Genomic DNA, 18,233 nt, shown 5'->3' with positions numbered 1-18,233 from the left:
AGTAAAACTCTGCAAATAGCATGAAATTTTAGAGGAACTTTTAACAAAAAATGTTTCAAGGTTCAGACAGGCCAAAAGCGACTCCTATTGGTCAAGACAGGAAATTTAAAGACGTCAGAGCTTTGTTTTAACGAGTACATCTTTCAACGACCTCCCTTTTTTATATGAAATTTGGGAGGCTTTTTAAAGATTTCGCTTAGTACGGACTAGTTTTGTATTTAAGATGCCATTTGTTCATTAGAATATGTTTGAGATTACACACTGATGGGTGACATTCTGTAACAAACGGCGATTTTTTTTCTTTGTAGAGCCGACATTCTTTTCCTAAAATTGACTTCAGATAGAGTCATGTTCACAAGGTTATCTGGATAACCCCTGTGGCACAATCTTTGTTACTGGGTTGCCAGTATGGCAAACCCAGTCGGGGTCTTCGTTTAGTTTGTTTGTTTTCTTTTATTTATTTATTTTTTTTCCGTGTCGGTAAAAGTCTTGCCTGTTACTCCCCTGCTAAGTGGTGCCTTTGTGCATAGAGCCTTCTGCGCGTATTTTCTTAGGATCGAGAGGGTAGGGGGAAATGCGTAGATTCGTACACAGTAGAACGATCAACTTAACTGGCAATGGCGTCGAAAGTCATGTAACGCGAATGGCGTTTTGGTGGATCTTTGAACAAAATACCCTTATGAAGGTATCTTTGAACAATATACCCTTATGAAGCTCAATAATGGCAATTCAATTGGATATACAGGCGGTGGAATCTGAAAACTTGAGCGACGAGTAATGGACTTCGACAATAATCTATCGCCCGTCGAGCCGAAATCAAAGTGAGCTGTATTTCAAATATTACCAAGTGTGCTGTTATGTAGAACACTGAAACCAAATGGAAAGTTCTCTGGTAACTTATGGGTTCAACAAAGACAGAGAACGAATCGAACACCTTACGTGGATCTCTGATTAACTCTGCACAGTCTTAACTCTGCACAGTCACAGGAAAAACATAATTAGAAATGTGACAGCCAAGAATTATTTGAAAGAAAGCTTGTCGTCTATTTTGTGGCTCATTATTCAAGGAAAGGTTCTTCATGGAAACGGCTTGATCCTGAAATTTAGTTTGTTGCAATATTGCGCATATTTGACACGATTGAGTTTCTCTTCACGCACGTAATGAAATAGAAGGGGTTTTTGCCTCTCATAGCAAATATGTTGTTTGCTTCAAAGAATTGTTCGCTGGAAAAGGTGGCCTTTATGAATTCATCATGTTTTATGATATGCGAGCTTAACTGGATAGTTTTTATGGCAATAGAAAAAGCATTTTCTTGTCATTCAAGGAAAAGGTTCTTCAGGAAACCTGAAGTACATGGTATTAAATTTGACACGATTGAGTTTCTTGTCTTCACGCACGCAATGAAATAGAAAGAGGTTTTCGCCTCTAAGAGCAAATATGTTGTTTGTTTCAATATATTTTTCGCTGGAAAAGGATTCTGTGGTATTTTTTGCCTTTGTGAATTATAATATCATGTTGTGTATTGAATTTTCGAGCTCAAGGTTGAAATGTGATATGGGAGAATTTTTTCAGTATTGCTCTGTAAGCAGGAAGGGTTCACAGGCCTGTTGGAAGCGTGCTTGGGTTTCAACAAAATGAGCCCCAAAATCAGTGAAAAATTGTGACGCAGATAAATAATAAAGTAGCTGCTATTTCCAAAATGATGGAATTACCTGGTGATAAATAACGTCGTACGCGTCTTGGAGAGTAAATTTTGACTTTATCAACCTAAAGAGTTGGGCGATTGTGATCTTTGTTTTGACTTCGCTCATTTCATTGTCAAACTTTATAACACTTGACAGAAAAAGAAACTTACAAAAACCCGGTATCTTGCCATATTTGACACAGATGCTTCACTGTTTGGCGAGTAAACATGCCGCGGTAACTTAATCACGGCGCCCGCTCAATTCCGGCCATGTCACTTTCGATTTTGCGATTTATTTGAACGTAGCAAAAATCTCCCAAAATGTTTGTCGCTGATCGTAACTTTTTATATTCTATATTCACGGTTCAAAATTAATGTTTTCATGTCGTAAATATTTTATTCTCGATCAACCGTTCCGGAAACTTCCTTCTGCTCTTTCTAAAAACTGTGTATCAATAGTTATTTACTTTTGCATCAACATTTGTTTTGCATAAAGCAAGCTAACAAAATCTGTACCTTGCTGAGTTCGCATTTGTTTATAGCGTTAAAAGTATTTTTGGTCCGATGCTTCTGTTTTATGAGGGGGTTTTGGTCTCCCATCCAAACACTAACCCCGCTGGAGAGGGCTTAACTTCAGCTAACTTTGGTATTACAAAGCTGTCAGATGCTCAGAGGGCACGCTTAAACTTGTGGTGAAAAGAAGTTGTGACGGAACTTGAAAATTATTAACATGTCAGCCCAGAAGCCAATGTTTCTCGCTTCCCTTTTATTTGTTATTCTTCGGAGACTGGAATGCTGTAGTTCAATACCACACAATTCAGTGCCCTTCTGATTTTCTATAACACGTACCACAGGCAACCCAGTGTATGCTTCACGGAAGCATCTCGTTTGAATTATGCGATGTGTGTTTCATTTTTTCTTTTGAAAAGTTATTGAAGCCTTTCCTGACGCCTGGAGGTTGGCAGGACTTGAAGTGCGTGTATTGGAAACTCTCTGTCGGTTTTAACTGTGTGCACACATCAAGAATAGAATGCTTTTTGACCTTTTTTGAATCTCTCGCTCTTGTCCACATATGTATCCAATTATATTGTTATTTCAGTATCTGAAATCTCGGCCGCGAATTTTATTTGTAGAGTGATAACTATTTGCTAGCTCTTTGAAGTTGTTTATTGCTTCTTTGTTTATGTTCCATGGAGAAAAGATGTCGTCAATGTATCTTTTCCAAATGAGTGCTTTGTAAGGACTTTGGTTGATGATACTGTCTCAACGTCCACGTTTCCAGGTTACATTCCACCGGTCAATCGTTGCAGGTCATTGTTTTACCTTTTGAAAAGTAACCCAAACCCGGTCGGCCGCGGACCTATCATTCATTATATTCGTTTGTGAAGGCCCTACTGAACGAATCTCATCATTTCTTGATCACCTACTTCAGTCTATTGCCAAAACAAAACTCATACCTAAAATACGGCGGGTCTAAAACACAGGTCACATTCCACAGGTCACTCGTTCCAGGTCATTGTTTTACCTTTTTGAAAGTAACACAAAACTCTCAATTTGGATAACCCTAGGCCTAAAAACCAACCTTAGGCCTAGGGTTAGCCAAATAGAGAATTTGGTTACTTTCTAAAAGGTAAAGCAATGACCTGCAACGAGTGACCTGTGGAATGTGACCTGTGTTTTAGACCCGCCGCCTAAAATACCAGAGATTTCTTAAACTCTATATAGAAAAGATGAAAGTATCAAAATAAGACACAATCCTTGTCTCGATGGACGTTACTAGCCTTTACACTAAAATTCCGCGGGAAGAAGGAATCTTCATTGTATGTAGAACATACCAAACATTCTATGCAAACAAACCTCCGATTTCAGCTCACTTTCTCAGAGAAATGTTAAGATATATCTTGAAAGAAATTCTTTCCATTTCAACGAGAAAAACCAGCACACGGAACTGCAATGGGAACAAAAATGGCATTATCTTTTGCTGACATTTTCATGGTGGAAGTTGGAGCGGGTCTGAAAAACAGGTCACGTTCCACAGATCACTCATTGCTGGTCATTGTTTTACCTTTTTGAAAGTAACCCTAACCCTCACTTTGCCTAAAAACCAACATTAGGCCTAGGGCCAGCCAAATTGAGTGTTAGGTTTGTGGATCTTTATTAGAGTGTAGAAGACAGGAATTTGTGGTGGGTACATTGGTGTCAGGGATAACCATTTCTTAGTCATGTCATCAATGTAGTCTCCGTGACTGAGAGCATCGATGCGTTCTTTGGCTTTTTGAGAGGTTTCTAATGCCATGGGCAATGTGACACGAGAGGGTCAGATTCTCTTAGATGAGAAAGAAAACTCTCAGGCAGCCATGGGTAATTAAAAAGCTAAAGAACTCATCAATGTTCTGCATCACGGAGACCACATTGATGATATGACTAAGAAATGGTTATCCCTGACACCAAACCTGCCACGAAGCCCTGTTTTCTACACTCTTTACTCATATCAGGGTGTGAAAGCCTTAATGAACCAATCTGAGGTCTTTGAATTTCCTATCTTGATAATTAGGAGTCGTGCATGTTTGGGCTGTCTTCATCTTGAAACATCATCAAGTCTGTGGATAAGGCAAGGCGGCAACTTTTTCGCATGCATTCCGGTAGTTTAGATAAGATTCCCCCAACATGCAGTTCTAAAGCAACATATTCTCCGAGCATCGTATCAAGGTAGCCATGTTTGGGGTCAAGTACACGTAGCACTTCCAGAGCTTCCAAGTCCTGCCGAATGGGGATGGGAGAGGAACGGTCAATGGAAACCTTTGTGGCCAACACTTACACAAGCCCAGCAAAGCTGCTATGAGCTCATTTATAGTTCCTGCAAGGAAGCCTACAGATGGTTGTGCAAGTGCTCAAATGCAAACCTTCAGTGCAAAGCCCTGTGCGCTCGTGGTTAAAGCCATTATTTTAGCCTCTTGCGTGGAACACATCATTCTTAGAGTATAAGGTGTTTACAAACCAGCAAAAAGCTGCAAAAGAGGGCATAATTTAAGATGGCGTCTTTAGTTGAAAGTCATAGATTCTAAAATGTTTTTCGCTGAATTCATGGCACAAAATTTATGATGTTTTCATCTCGCAAATTTTGTTGGTGATGGCAAATCGTTTTATTCCTTCTGCTCTCCTTAAAAACTAAATATCAATACTTATTTACTTTTGCGTCAATATTTGGTTTGCATAACGTATGCTTACAAAATATGTACCTTGCTTAGTTCGCATTTAGTGAACATTGGTCCTGGAAAGCTGTCAGAAGCTCAGGGTGCACGCTTAAGCTTTTGGTGAAAAAGAAGTTGTAAATGATCAACATGTCAGCCTTGAAGCCAAATGTTTCTCTATTTCATTTTATTTTCTATAATCTTTCTGGGTTTAGTATTTTACTGAACCACATGTCTTATCAGGGGGTATTTAAAGATATCTACCATGCCACTGTAATGATTTACGATACCAAAACAATATCGTGTACTATTGGAGCTACATATTACGCAAGGACAAAGTGAATGTCCTGAAAAAACCAAACGCAGCTCAGTTGATAGTTATAGACAAAACACTGTCAAGATACTGTACCACAGGTACACAATGCGTTCCTACTTTAAAAAAATATCCCGTATCTCCTTACAGATTTATCTTTCTGGTAATCTTTCGCCATTTTTCGAAGTCTACTTGTAGTTGAAGTTCACTGTAACTGGACAATTTGTGTTAACTGTTTGCGCATTCCACGGATACGCCCTTGTAGGCGTCTTGTCTCTTTAATAAACAGCAGGAATGTACGTACAGTACAAAGTACTTTAAACTGCGCTCAGTAAGCAAAATACTTAAAATTGTTAAGTGTTCTGTACGTTCTGAGCCTAGAATCAAAACAAGAACAGGCCCAGCTTACTATGCTTCTAAAAACAAAGACCGCCGTAATTACCTAACCGAAAGACTTTAGTATCAATCGTGTTTTTGATGAAAGCAGAAAGACTTAATCCATTCGCAATTTGCTTTAGGGCCCTTACGCACTGGGCAAATCTTTGTTTATTTTGTTTATTTATCTTATCTTGGAACAGAATTTCGGCTGTTCTTATTTTGTCCGCGTCTTAAATAAGACGTGAACTTCGTCGTATAAATGGTTTCGCGTCCTAAATAAGACGTGAACTATAAGGACGCATGCCTGTCACATGCGTGACGACAATAAAAAGATCGTCATTTTGTTGACGAGTCACCCAGGCTACAAATTGGCTTCCCAGTCAGGCTCAAAAACACCAACAAAACAGAGAAACACTTGGACTTTGGTGGAGAAGAAAGAGTTCCTCATCCTTTGCCGGGAACTGGCAATCGCGGAACAACTTGATAACTGCGTGACAAGCGCCGGTGTAAGTTATTTTTTGTTTTAATTCAATTGAATTGAAAGGGTTTTCATTTGGTAACTTTGCGGATGAAAAGTGCAAAGGTGGTAACTGTGAATTAACAGTTATTCTTTGAGGGCGTGCTAGATTTATAATGCTAAATAACCAAGTAAGACGCGAACCGTTTAAACGAGAAGTTCTCGTCTTATGTAGGACGCAAACGTATAAATGGTGCAGTTCGCGTCCTATTTAAGACGCGTCTTATATTCTCCCGTATGTGGCCCTATTATCTTGGGTTGAGTTATCTGTTCAAACCAGAGAAGGAAAACCAGATCTTATGGCCCAAACGTAGTAGTTTGAGTAGAGCCCCTCGTCTTTCTTTTTTTCACTTATACGGACAGTGACTGCGAACCTGCCCCAGGATCTTGGCAGACAATAAACGCAAAACTGTCCCAATTCTTGGTTGTTTTTGGCATGTTTATAGCATTTCACATACTTTTGAAGCTTCAAGAAGCCAGCGAAACGAACTCGGAATAATAAAAAAAAAACGAACGAACGAAGGGGTGAAGTTTGACCAAACAGAAATCGATCAAACGAACTTGATAAACTCGATCCTTTTCCTTGCCACATTAAAGTTCTTCTTATATGGCCTTGCGATTACTTTGTCGTCTAGTCAAGTGGTCTCCAAGGACATCTGTTTCGGTATAACATGAAGTTACTGCTGCAAAATTACTTAATTTGAGCTTTAAGAAACGGTCCAGATAAGAAAGATAGCAACAACGGCAACGAACATGTTGGAATTCAATTGGTATGCAAAAAGGTGATAACTTTTCTATTGTCTGTACTTACTTCTGATTGGCTTAAACAGCAAAAGTTAACAAGATTTCATAAAAGCAGTATTATATTCATCCTTACTTTCCAACCATCTTCCATCTTTCATCTGGTCTGAGTTTAAATTAATTCCACAGAAATCGTATGTGGGGAACATGTAAAATTGTAAACGTTTCTTGGCTTTTGTTTTCAACTCTTGTGATTGGTCAAAATGTTTTAACACAAAAAACATCCTTTCAAAGTGGGCTGTAAATGAATTTTATTGCGTTAACGGCTTCCCTGTAGGTTTATGCATTCTCTGTGTAAAAATGATAACATTCCTATGTGGGGAAAGCCCCGTTGCCGCATAACAAAGGAAATTGCTATCCACCTTACACGGATCATTACTTAATCAGTAAGTTGGTTTATTTTTAGGTATGCTCAACAGTGCATATTCTGTTCCTGTGTTGTTTGCCGTCCCAGTTTCCAACAATGGCCAAGGTAGGCTCACGAGAAGGGAAAAGATGGAATTTCCGCACGCCGTTCTAGCAAGTTACTCCATTTTTTTCTTTTATCTGCCTTAGGAAATCAGAGGTTACTTGATATGCCCCGCATATGTTTTAATTGGAGGTGAGTGTCAATGTAATTCTCGTGTGATTTAAAGTGGTACTACGACTAAAAAAACAATTCTTCTTTTTTCTTTGAATTTCAAAACTATGTTAACTAAACACTAACTGACCCAAGTTTTAAGTTCTGATTTAAAAAAGACACCTGTTTATTTTGACTGGAATTTTCTTATTTATTGGTCCGCCATTACTAACTTTAAAATCGTGAGAGAATTGGATCCAGGAGAAAAAGACGTCAAAGACTCCCTTGTTTAAGAATGCAATGCTTGTGTACGCGGCTGAATTAATATGCAGCACGGGAGTTTCGGGCTTTCAGACTTTTAAACCCGTGTTTTGCATATATAATAAATTGCGTTTACACGCTGAAATTTTAAGCTAGGGAATAAATGACGTCATTTTCTCAAGATCCAACCCTCTGATGTCCAATCGGTCAGTTTTGAACGTGAGTAATTGCGGACCGTGAAATCCAGAACTTACACTCAAAAGAAAAAGCCTTTGGATAAACTCAAAGCTCAAAATTTTGCCAGTTAGGTGATAAGCGAACACGCTTTCAAAATCTCAAGAAAAAAAGGAAATGATTTTTTGATCATAGTACCACTTTAAGGTAATTAAGTTTAAAAGTATTTTTGGATTGACGCTTGCGGTTTGCTACTTTAGATAAAGCCAAATTTTTGAGATAAATTGAAGATGGCACTGGCATTGTCAATTTTCCTTGTTTTGTTTCTTGTTGTTGTTTAAATGCAATACATGTAAAGGGCCGGCAACTGGCCCCTTTTGAGTTGTTTTCTTGTTAATGATCTTATGACCTTTCTGTTGATTGGGTGTATTAGAATGTGGACCTTGTTATTGGCTCTTGTCAGGAACCCATGACCCGGACCCTACAACTCTACTGTGTTCGTGTAACGGCGTTTTCACAGACCGATTTATTTTTAGATTGAATTTCCCGCAAATGAGACTCCCACAGGAGGCCGATGACCAGTTACAAGAAATTAAGCAGACGTCATAGGGTCACCGAACCGGAACTGCCTTTGTTTTTTGACCTAATTCGCGGGAAGGGCTAGTCTAAAAATAAACCTACTTGTGAAAACGCCGTTTCACAGACGCTGTATGGAAGTTGCACGCTCCAGATGGGCTCCTGCTCTTGTATATAGTGCAGACACGTTGCTTCTGCGATGCGTATAGGAACGCAGCGTGAAATAAGGACGGATAGCGTAAGATTTTAATTATTGAGACGCGGCGTTGTATATAGAAGATGAAATAATTCATGCTTTTTTCAGTCGCAATTTTCAAACCAAGAAAAACTGAATCTGAAGAGAAATTTAGGTGGAACTTTAAACTATTTTAAGTACAGAATACAAGAAACTCGTGTATTCTCTACTTCATATACTGCATATCCATCTTCTGCGTATTTATTTATTATTCCCGCCAACTGACCAACTCCAATAGTTGGCTTCGTAGCTCAATTGGTAGAGCACTTGAAAAGTAACGTAGACGGTGGAGTGTTTTATCGGGTTTTAAACCAAAGCTGAGTGGTTTTAGATCGGATAAAACATGACTTGCGACTTTATTGAACGGCTTCAGTCAAACATATTCTATAAAAACCATGTCGCTCTAGAGTCGGAACAAATGTTCAAATTGTGAAAGGAGGACACATCAAGGTTACAAGAAAAACAAGCTGTGCCTTATTACCATGCTTTATATAATAATGCTAATAAGGAGTGTTTGATCGGTTTTTAAAGGTCATGCAGGTGACTTTTTTCGGCGATCTGATAGGCTGTTTCGCTCATGAATTATTAATGAGTTTTGAAGGGCTCTACATTTGATGCGGCTTCCTTTTGTTGGATGATGAGATTGGGTGAACTGAGAGCGACCAATAGAACACGTCAATCGAGGATTTGAGTTGAGTCCTGTAAGTAGTGTCCCCTTTTAGGACGCGTGCAAGAGTAGAATAAATTGCTGTGTGTGCCAGGTTCACAATTCCTTCGCGACTCTTGAGCTTCATTTATTTTACACAGGAACACCACTGAAGAAAATATGCCAACTTCTGGAGTATAATCAAGTAATCAAACCTGAATTCGTATCCTTCAAGTCCTTGCTGATTGTGTTCGGTTATTTGACGGTATTTGACAATCAATAATTACATGTATGAACAATCCTCTTTCTTCGTAGTATAGGCTTTGTATTTGCGCACTCATTATGATATAAGCACTATTTGATTCAATCTTCGATTCTTTATTTCCCCATTTTACTCTTGGGGGCAAAAAAAAAATGTATATTTGCCTTAATTGCCATTAAAGTCGTGGAGTTCACCGCGAGCAGATGACGAGTCTTACAACCAATGGAATACGGGCGGGGAAGTGAGTATTGTACATCTTCATGTCTTGCTCCCATTGGTCAATAAGCGTCGGATTAACGTAATTTGCTCCTCATCTTTATTTTTGTCTAAAACTGACTTTGTCGTCGTCTTGGATCACGATCACCGTCATTATCTCGAATCATCATCATCATCATCATCATCATCATCATCATCAGGCCAACTGATGCATAAGATTTTAAATTTATTTGCACGTTCAAAAAGCACGTATTACAAAACAGAGAAAAGTAATTTCGCAAAGGCGAAAAAGGGAAATTAACTATAATATGAACTGAACTCTAAAAAAAATTCTTTTTATTTTACTGTTTATTGATTGTTTGTGGTTATATTGTCATCACCATTTTTGTGACTATATCTGCTGCTTGCATGTAATTCGCAATCCAAGCACGACGTTTGTTTGGTTTGAACACTTCGTTGGTGTTTTCCGTGTTCTTTTTTGGTGTATTACCTACCCTTGTTACTTACATTCAGTGAGATTTTCCTGCTATCATTCTTTTCATCGTAAATTGGCAGCTGCTGGTGTTGATAGACACATCAATTACCAGGCACGTTTTTTCTTTCTTTCGGTCTTTGACAATAATGTCAATTCTGACGGATCTAAATTTTTTTATCTTTTAAATTATCATTTCTCCAATTATTATCATTATCATTTTGATTATATTTGACGTTGATGTTATCCATGATTATCATCATTGTAATTATTATTATCATTACTATTATCAATCTTTTAATTTAAGACCGCGTGGTTTGTTTTAGATTAACGAAATCCTTCGCGAAGATTCCTCCAAGTGTGACGTCACGTGTCCTCTAAATCTTACCAAGGACTGTAAGTTGGTACACACAGGTGTACCTTACATTCTTTCACTCTTCCGTTCCCTCCATGCCATTATTCCTCCTGTCCATTTACCTAATCATCCACCGAGTTTCCCCATCTCTTGGCTATAATTCCTATCATCTTATTTCTTGTATTTCTCCCCTTTTTTGCCAACATTTTCCTGTAAACTTGCCCTAGTCAACACCAATCTTACCTTTAGATTAGCAGGTGTTTTTTTTTTTTTTGCTTCACAGCCGCCATCGTACGCACCAAAGAAGAATGGGCGGAATTAGCAGTGTTCATATTCTTCAACATGTGCACGGACATGGAACTCGAGAAAGAAGAAACCGTTCGGTAAAGATTATTCGGAGAACTCAGTGTTAATGTGCCCTAACCTTATTTTCAAATTCCGCAAAAATCAAATTTCAGCACCATAATGCATGTATTTTACCTTAAATGGTTGCGATTTTCGTTTCTGAAAGGCCATCTATGAGTTGTGCAAAGTTGACAAAATTGACAGTCCGACGGTCGAGCTGATAAAAGGCGTGGATCCGTCCGTGAGATGACGTCATAAGCTGTTTTGCATCACAGTTTTCAAAGAAATTTTTATACATGTAATGCGTAGCGGTTTAGGGCATAATATTAGAAATAAGGCCCATGTCTCACTAGCAGACATTAACTACCTCTGGTTTTGTTAACTTGTAAGGCGCACCAAAAATTGGAATTTCGAAGTGAATGTTGCAGAGCGTTTTGACAATGGTTAAATAGATTTATCTCAACGAAGAAATGTATTTGCGATTGGTGGCCACTTAAGCGGGGCAAGGGTTAGGTTACAGCTAAAGATATATGCTCTCGTTGTTCTTTGATTATTTTACCAAGCGCCAGACCGTAGCAGTCAGACGGGATGGAGCAAAGAAATCATGTATAAATCAACAACAGGGAGAAATTGTTTTTGCATGAAAATGCCATATGGGCCTGAGCAAGTTCCTGGCCGGTATTTCGGCGAAATATTGGCTTTACAAGTAGTTGTCGAACCAGCGCGCAAGTTTCGAAATTCTGAAGGTCAGAATGCCCCAGAATTTCACCAGCCGTTTTTTCTTCAAGTTGGTCAAACGCGCACAATAAAGCTTTCTTATGGTGCGGGAATTGGTAGCAGATCTCTCTCAGGAGCTGAAATAATTGTAAATAAACTCAATACACGATGCGACTTCATGGGAGCCAATCAGATATCGCTATAAAATCGAACCTGCGTCAAGTATAGTTTTAGGAAATGACCAGAGTGACGTCTAAACGGGGACTTGCTTCTTTGATAGAATCGAAAGTGGTTAAGGAGATTTCTTGCAGAATAATGCGATAAAGAAGCACTAGTAGCTGCTAAATGTTGATCAACGTTCGTTGCTTTGGTCAAATTTACGTTCCTACTCTTATGGACGATAAAAACTAGTCCGTGAGTGTGCAAGAAATGAAGGAGTTAGAAAGGCGATTTAGCATTTCGCTGACCACTTATCACAATTTATAGTTGCTACTTATTTTAACACCGACTTAACCTGATAATGTTAATAATACAGCTTTCTATTTTAGTTAACAAATAATTTTATTTCTCAACCTCTTCCATTTTTTTAACAAATCAATTTGATTTAATTTGAAATAAATATGTTCTTATTTATCAAAATTATTCTGAAGTGGCTTAATAAAAGGAAGGTTTAAATCCTTTACGTCGGCAAGTACACAAATATGATTTTCCTAATTATTATATAATTAATTATATCCAACTCCTCCTTTAAGAGCCCTGTTATAACATCACCATAAGCGAGCGAGAGCCCTCCCCAACTCTTCCGTTTATTTAGAATGTTGTCATTGACCTCATTCCAAAAAGCGTTCGAAAAAGAACAACCAAATATGGGATATAGTTTCTGTCGCCTGATGTGACAAAATAGCAGTTCGAATTGAAATGTAACCTATTTTACATGGCAGGTCATTCGTGTACAGGATGGAATTTAACACTTTATGTTGAAAGGAACATAAGTAAGGTTCGTTGGTCACCCTCAATGGCAACAGGAAAGCCGCTGAAACTTGCTCATGTTAAATTAAATTATTCTCTTGTCAACTTACCCCATTTGCTTGGTATATCCAAATTTTGTTTTATAATAATAGTAATAATAATAGTAATAATAATAATATTAATAATCATAATAATAATAACGATGACGATGACGATGACGATGATGATGATGATGATGATGATGATAATAATAATAATAATAGTTGTAACATTTAAAATTATCCAAATCAAAGATCACCTTAAAATTGGGTAAGTTGACCCGCAGTCTGAAAGGAGCATATTTCCTGAGACCAGTCCATGCTAGAAAATTTGATTTTGTTAAACCCGCACCTGGGGGTTGTTTGAAGTAATTACAATGCGTAATTGAACAGAATGGCGAGCACGTGGTGGTATGAGCAGATGAAACTTCTAATCGCTTTATGGAGCGAAGGTTTGGATTTGTCTTCTTCTATTCTCGGAAGCTATCCTTGGTTCTCTTCTCGCCTCAAGCACATGATGGTGATGATAATTGTGGCAGCCACGCGATACGGCGCCATTTTGTCTCACACTGCGAGGTTACCCTGCGTATTGTATTTGAATTTTCGCAGATGTGAACAGAACCAGAATTGAATAAAATTGAATGGAGTATGATAGCCTGATATATACTTCAGTTGATCATAATAAACGTTGAGTGTGAACACGTCTTTAGACGGGGTGCAAATCACGGAGCTGGGATATATCACTTTAGGAAGAAGAATTGCTTTGATAATGTTTACCTTTCCATGATTGGCGAACCTCTTGACTTCCACAAATTTATTAAAATCTCATTTGTTTTTTCAACCTTTTCTTAAAGTTTTTCTCAACTAGAAGCTGTACATCATATGTAATAAAACACCTAAAAAATTGACGCATGTTTTCCATATAATTCCAAGTGGTTTATCTTCACAGTTCTGAAGGGACCCAACCCACCTGGCAACCCAGATTGCTTTCGTTTTCGTGACATTAAGTTTTAGCCCAGAGGCTTCCTCAAAACGTTTAAGTAATATAAACAAAGCTCTTAAATGCATGGAAATTGTCTTATTCTTTGTCTTGATTCTTTAAACATTTGTGCGATACCACGAGCTAAGCCAGTGAGTGACAAGAAATTAACGAGCTGGTACATGTAGCAAGCACGTTTCTGTCATTTTCAGACGTTTTCCATTTGCTGGCAATCTGGAGCAAAATCTTGCATGTGGAGGAGGCGTAACCGTCATTCAAAATCTCTTACGTAACTTCTTTTTCTCTCTTGTAGGTTGTGCAACACTATCATGTTTGGCCTAGGTCCTACCGACGACCCTAACGACGGAATATCTCTTGACGACATCAAATGTGACGAAGGCACAATTGTATTAAACGACAGCACAGAAGACAAGCAGTAAGACATTCTTTTATTATATATGAATACTAATAAAATACTAGGATTTTCCTTTTACTTAAAAACAGTGTATCTTCACCGCGCGCAGTGAAGATATTATTTTTGTCTTTCGTTACGTTACGCAACATGCGTGTTTGTGGTTGGTGGTCACTTTTCGTGCTAGAATATCGCGTAACTCGTGAGAGATACCATCAGCACTCGAAGATAAAATCCGTATCCCCAAGCGGCCATTTAATATTTATCCTCTAAATACTTGCCAAGAAGATTCTTTTAGGGGATCTCGTCTATTAATAATTGTTTTAAATGGCTAAAAATATTTGAAACAAACTTTCAAAGTCACATAGGGAAGTATAGAAGAATAAATAAGCAACTAACACTACAACACTATCTATCGGAAGCTGGATTGTTTAATTTATGAAATTCTCTTCATCAAAAACAAAAAAACCAACACTCAATCTGACTCCATTAAAGCCAAACGTTTTATTTGACAGTTCAAGCGCACCACGCGTGGAATTTTATTTTATTTTATTTTCTCGTATTAATTTGCACTGAGACCTTCACACGTACATTTCACTATATTTTGAACTCACCTAAAGTTTTTTATTTGAATGGCATGGAGCCGTCGAAACGTCATTCTTTATTCTTAAATTTAAAAAGGCAGCTATTCACAAAACATCACTCCAGGCAAAATATACTGGTAGCCACGCTGCCGCAATCCCCTCAGCCTCTTCTGTGGTAACAGATCTTAAGGTGGATTGTTAACATTAAACAAAGTTTATCTCATAATTTCCTATCAAACTCATCCAGCAGATCGAGAACAGAGACAGTGTGTGTTACATAGCCATATGGCAAGGCTCTTGATTGCCTAGCAACCTCCCACACCTGTATGCCTTATATGAGAAGGGACATTATTATAAAAGTCATTAAAGGATGACGTGCAAGTCATCTCGACTAATATTCTTCTTCTTCTTCTTCTTCTTCTCTTCTCTTCTTCTTCTTCTTCTTCTTCTTCTTCTTCTGCTACTGCTACTGCTACTGCTACTGCTACTGCTACTGCTACTGCTACTGCTACTGCTAAGAATAATTAATACTAATCTAAGTGACTCTCAAAATCGTTTCGCGATCGTGCCATTTATTGGCACTAAAAGACTTATTGAGGACAATGTTATTCTTGAATCACATTCACTCGTATTTCTCGTTCCTCGTTACTCGGCACAGGGTCTTCCCACGTTTCGATCTCGGTAATGTACCTGCCAGTCAGAACAGACTTAAAGAACGTCTGCTCGATCCAAACGGAAGCCTAAGAAGAATGTTTGTCAAGAGATACAGGGCCGTATTCGATAAGTAAGTACACTTTAAAGTACATATAGTTTGCTGTAATCCCAACATTAAGTTCTTTTATCATTCATAAATTGTGTTGTATGACTAAGAAGATTGGAAAGAGTTAAAATCATGGAATAGTAGACCTGGTTGACACAAACAACACTGGGTTTGATTATAAATCCGAGGCTTCGTAAATTGACGATAAATGGTAAATTGACCACCGTCTTAATATTTGGAAACTGCCCAGTGTTCCGAATCTCAACACGGAGGTCAATTTACTTATCTATCAAATCGTTTGATACCAAAATATTTGTCTTCTCACTCACCGATGCAGCACCAGTTTCTTAAGAAACCAAACCAGATTTGATAGTCAGACGTATGTTTCTAATCAATTTGTACTGATTTGAGTTTTTACAAATGGCAAATAGGTCATTCAGCATGATAGCATTTAACGTATTTACTGTCAAGACCTGACTGCTTTGGCAAACTACTTTCCTTTTCATATATTTGTGCTCTGCGTGTTGAGAACAAAGAGCCACTTGGTAACATTTGCTTGCCACTAGAACCTGGCCCCGGGGAGTTACTGCCATATATGGACTATATAGGTATGTGCCGCTGTCAAGGGTATGGTTTTCAAGCAGTTTACTCCAGGATAGAGTATATAAATCATATGAAGGGGTAGTTTCTAAAGAAACTGTGGTGCTGCGTCGGTGGGGAAGTAGTATACAAAAATTTGGTTTATCAACGGAGTTGATAATGTAAATTGACCACCGCACAGAGATTCTAAAAGAATCTCTTAGAATCTCTGTACGGTGGTCAATTTACATTATCAACTCCGTTGATATACCAAATTTTTATATAAATCATAGCCTTTCGGTCTAGAATAGGGTACCATTTTTTCACGAAACTGACCAGTCGGTTGAAGATTTTATTAAGACTAAGGAAACCAGAAATTCCCAGTTAATAATGTAAAAAAATAAAATCGGCAAAGTTTAAGTTTACCTAACTCAGCCTCAACAGTGTCAATAAAAGGCTATCATGAAACACCTCTGGATATTATTAACTGTCAAGAATCGGAATTTAGACGGAAATCGGTGGGAGTTTACTCTAGTATAGGGTAGCAAAATTCAGCTGAAGTAGCTCTGGTATAAGCTAAGCGTTCCAGGGTCCAAGCGGCACATCCCCACCCAGAAATTCCTAAAGTGCCCCCCCCCCCCCCTCCCTTCCCCCGGGAACTTGTCAGAGTATTTTCAGTCGGCCTTAGTAGTAAAGAGCATCATCATTATGTTACATTTGCTTTAAGCCTTGTCTGCTTTAAGCCTTGGATGTATAAGACTTCATTTTTGGCGGCAAGTGAAATAATTTGCATTTTGATTAAACTGCTTTGTGAAGGAAGACTTCGCAAATGGCTCATTCGTGCTTTATTCATTTGTCATCCTGTCAATTTCATTTTCTCAGTGATTTCGTCGGGGTTTGTAAGGACTAATATATAATACTGTTTTAGCGGCTTTGGTCATTCTGCTGGTTGTGCAGTCTATGGTCAATTATACAAAAGTGGAAAATTAATGTTATTACGATCCGTTCTATTTTTTTTAGATTCCAGTACTGGAAAGGTGTGCCGACGAAGATGTCTTAAAAGACTGTTCAACTCTTGTCTATTTCCCATCAATGTTGTTTTTGACCATTTGTGAATGTTTGCAAGAGACGTGTGGAGTTTTTATTATTTAATATCTTGTTATATATTTTTTTATTGCCAACGATTAAACATTCCACACTCTTGTGTTTTATCACTAAACGTCATTTTCGTCTCTTAGTTAAACGTTTATTTAGCTGCAAAAAGTAAATTCAAACGTTTCGTATGGTGAAAATGTATATTACATTTGATGTATATTAAATGTATTAACAGTTATTCACCAAAGGCAAGGTGAATATCGGTTAATAAAAACCGAGACGAAGCCGAAGTCTTTATTCCCAGATTTATTCACCTCGCCTGAGGTTAGATGGAGCCAAGGCCAAAAATGCTCCACAGGTCCATGGAAATGGAAACGTTTTAAGCACCTTTTCAAGCACCATTAGCCAACCCAGTAAAGCTGCAGTCATACACAGAGATGATTAGTATGGTTTAGGTCTGTTTGGTAGAATTCCCCCAAACAAATCGGAGAACAGTTTATTTAAAAATGTTTAAATATAACAACAATATCTTCTACTGCATTAAGAGAGACATGAAATTGAACTTGTTCTGGAATAATTTATCCATATTTTCCACTGCAATTATTTGCAATTAGTTTTTCTGGGTCATACCACCCAAGCCAGTCTGCTGGAAGGGGCAATAGATTTTTTCTGTAGGTACATTTGGATGTTGGGGTATTTGGTCAACTGTGATCTATAGATTCCTTGTAGTTTTTCAGGCCTTTTAAGTAAAACTCTCTCTATCAATCGATTCAAAAACTCAACAAAAGCTACAAGTAGTAAATAGTTCTCAGAAAGTACAAAAGTTCGTCATGATTCCTACACTCGAGCTGAACAAAAACTATCAAAACCGAAACCAAAATACCCTGGTGATCGCTTCTCGAGAGAACAACAGCCGAAACTGTTCTGTGCCTGCCTCTTACGGCACTGAAAAAAGTACCGTACGTAATACAATTGTAGTTGACCGTAGCCCTTGGCTGAGAAACTAATCTTAGCCAAAAGGCCGAGAAGCGATCAGGATACGGTATATTTAAGTTAAAAAAAATTGTAGGGATACGGGATTTTTGGCTGGGGGGGGGGGGGGGGGGGTTAGGAA

General features: G+C 38.2%; 1 protein-coding gene across 2 annotated transcripts in view; it reads left to right on the top strand.

Moving 5' to 3' along the window:
* The window catches only part of LOC138000662 (NADP-dependent oxidoreductase domain-containing protein 1-like), a 29,934-nt gene extending 12,750 nt beyond the window's left edge, over nt 1–17,184 (top strand). For both annotated transcript variants that reach the window (XM_068847228.1, XM_068847236.1), the window contains 9 exons: nt 7,292–7,357; nt 7,441–7,486; nt 9,498–9,559; nt 9,780–9,839; nt 10,613–10,682; nt 10,925–11,024; nt 14,003–14,125; nt 15,344–15,469; nt 17,045–17,184. In XM_068847228.1, coding sequence (XP_068703329.1) covers nt 7,292–7,357; nt 7,441–7,486; nt 9,498–9,559; nt 9,780–9,839; nt 10,613–10,682; nt 10,925–11,024; nt 14,003–14,125; nt 15,344–15,469; nt 17,045–17,084 — 693 coding nt within the window. In that variant the 3' untranslated portion in view covers nt 17,085–17,184. The remainder of the gene's footprint in view (nt 1–7,291; nt 7,358–7,440; nt 7,487–9,497; nt 9,560–9,779; nt 9,840–10,612; nt 10,683–10,924; nt 11,025–14,002; nt 14,126–15,343; nt 15,470–17,044) is intronic.
* The last annotated feature ends 1,049 nt before the right edge of the window (nt 17,185–18,233 follow it).

This window comes from Montipora foliosa, chromosome 1 (genome assembly GCF_036669935.1).
Source record: "Montipora foliosa isolate CH-2021 chromosome 1, ASM3666993v2, whole genome shotgun sequence".
NCBI lineage: Eukaryota > Metazoa > Cnidaria > Anthozoa > Scleractinia > Acroporidae > Montipora > Montipora foliosa.
Note: the sequence above shows the minus strand (reverse complement) of the source record. Positions and strands in the feature narration are given on the sequence as shown.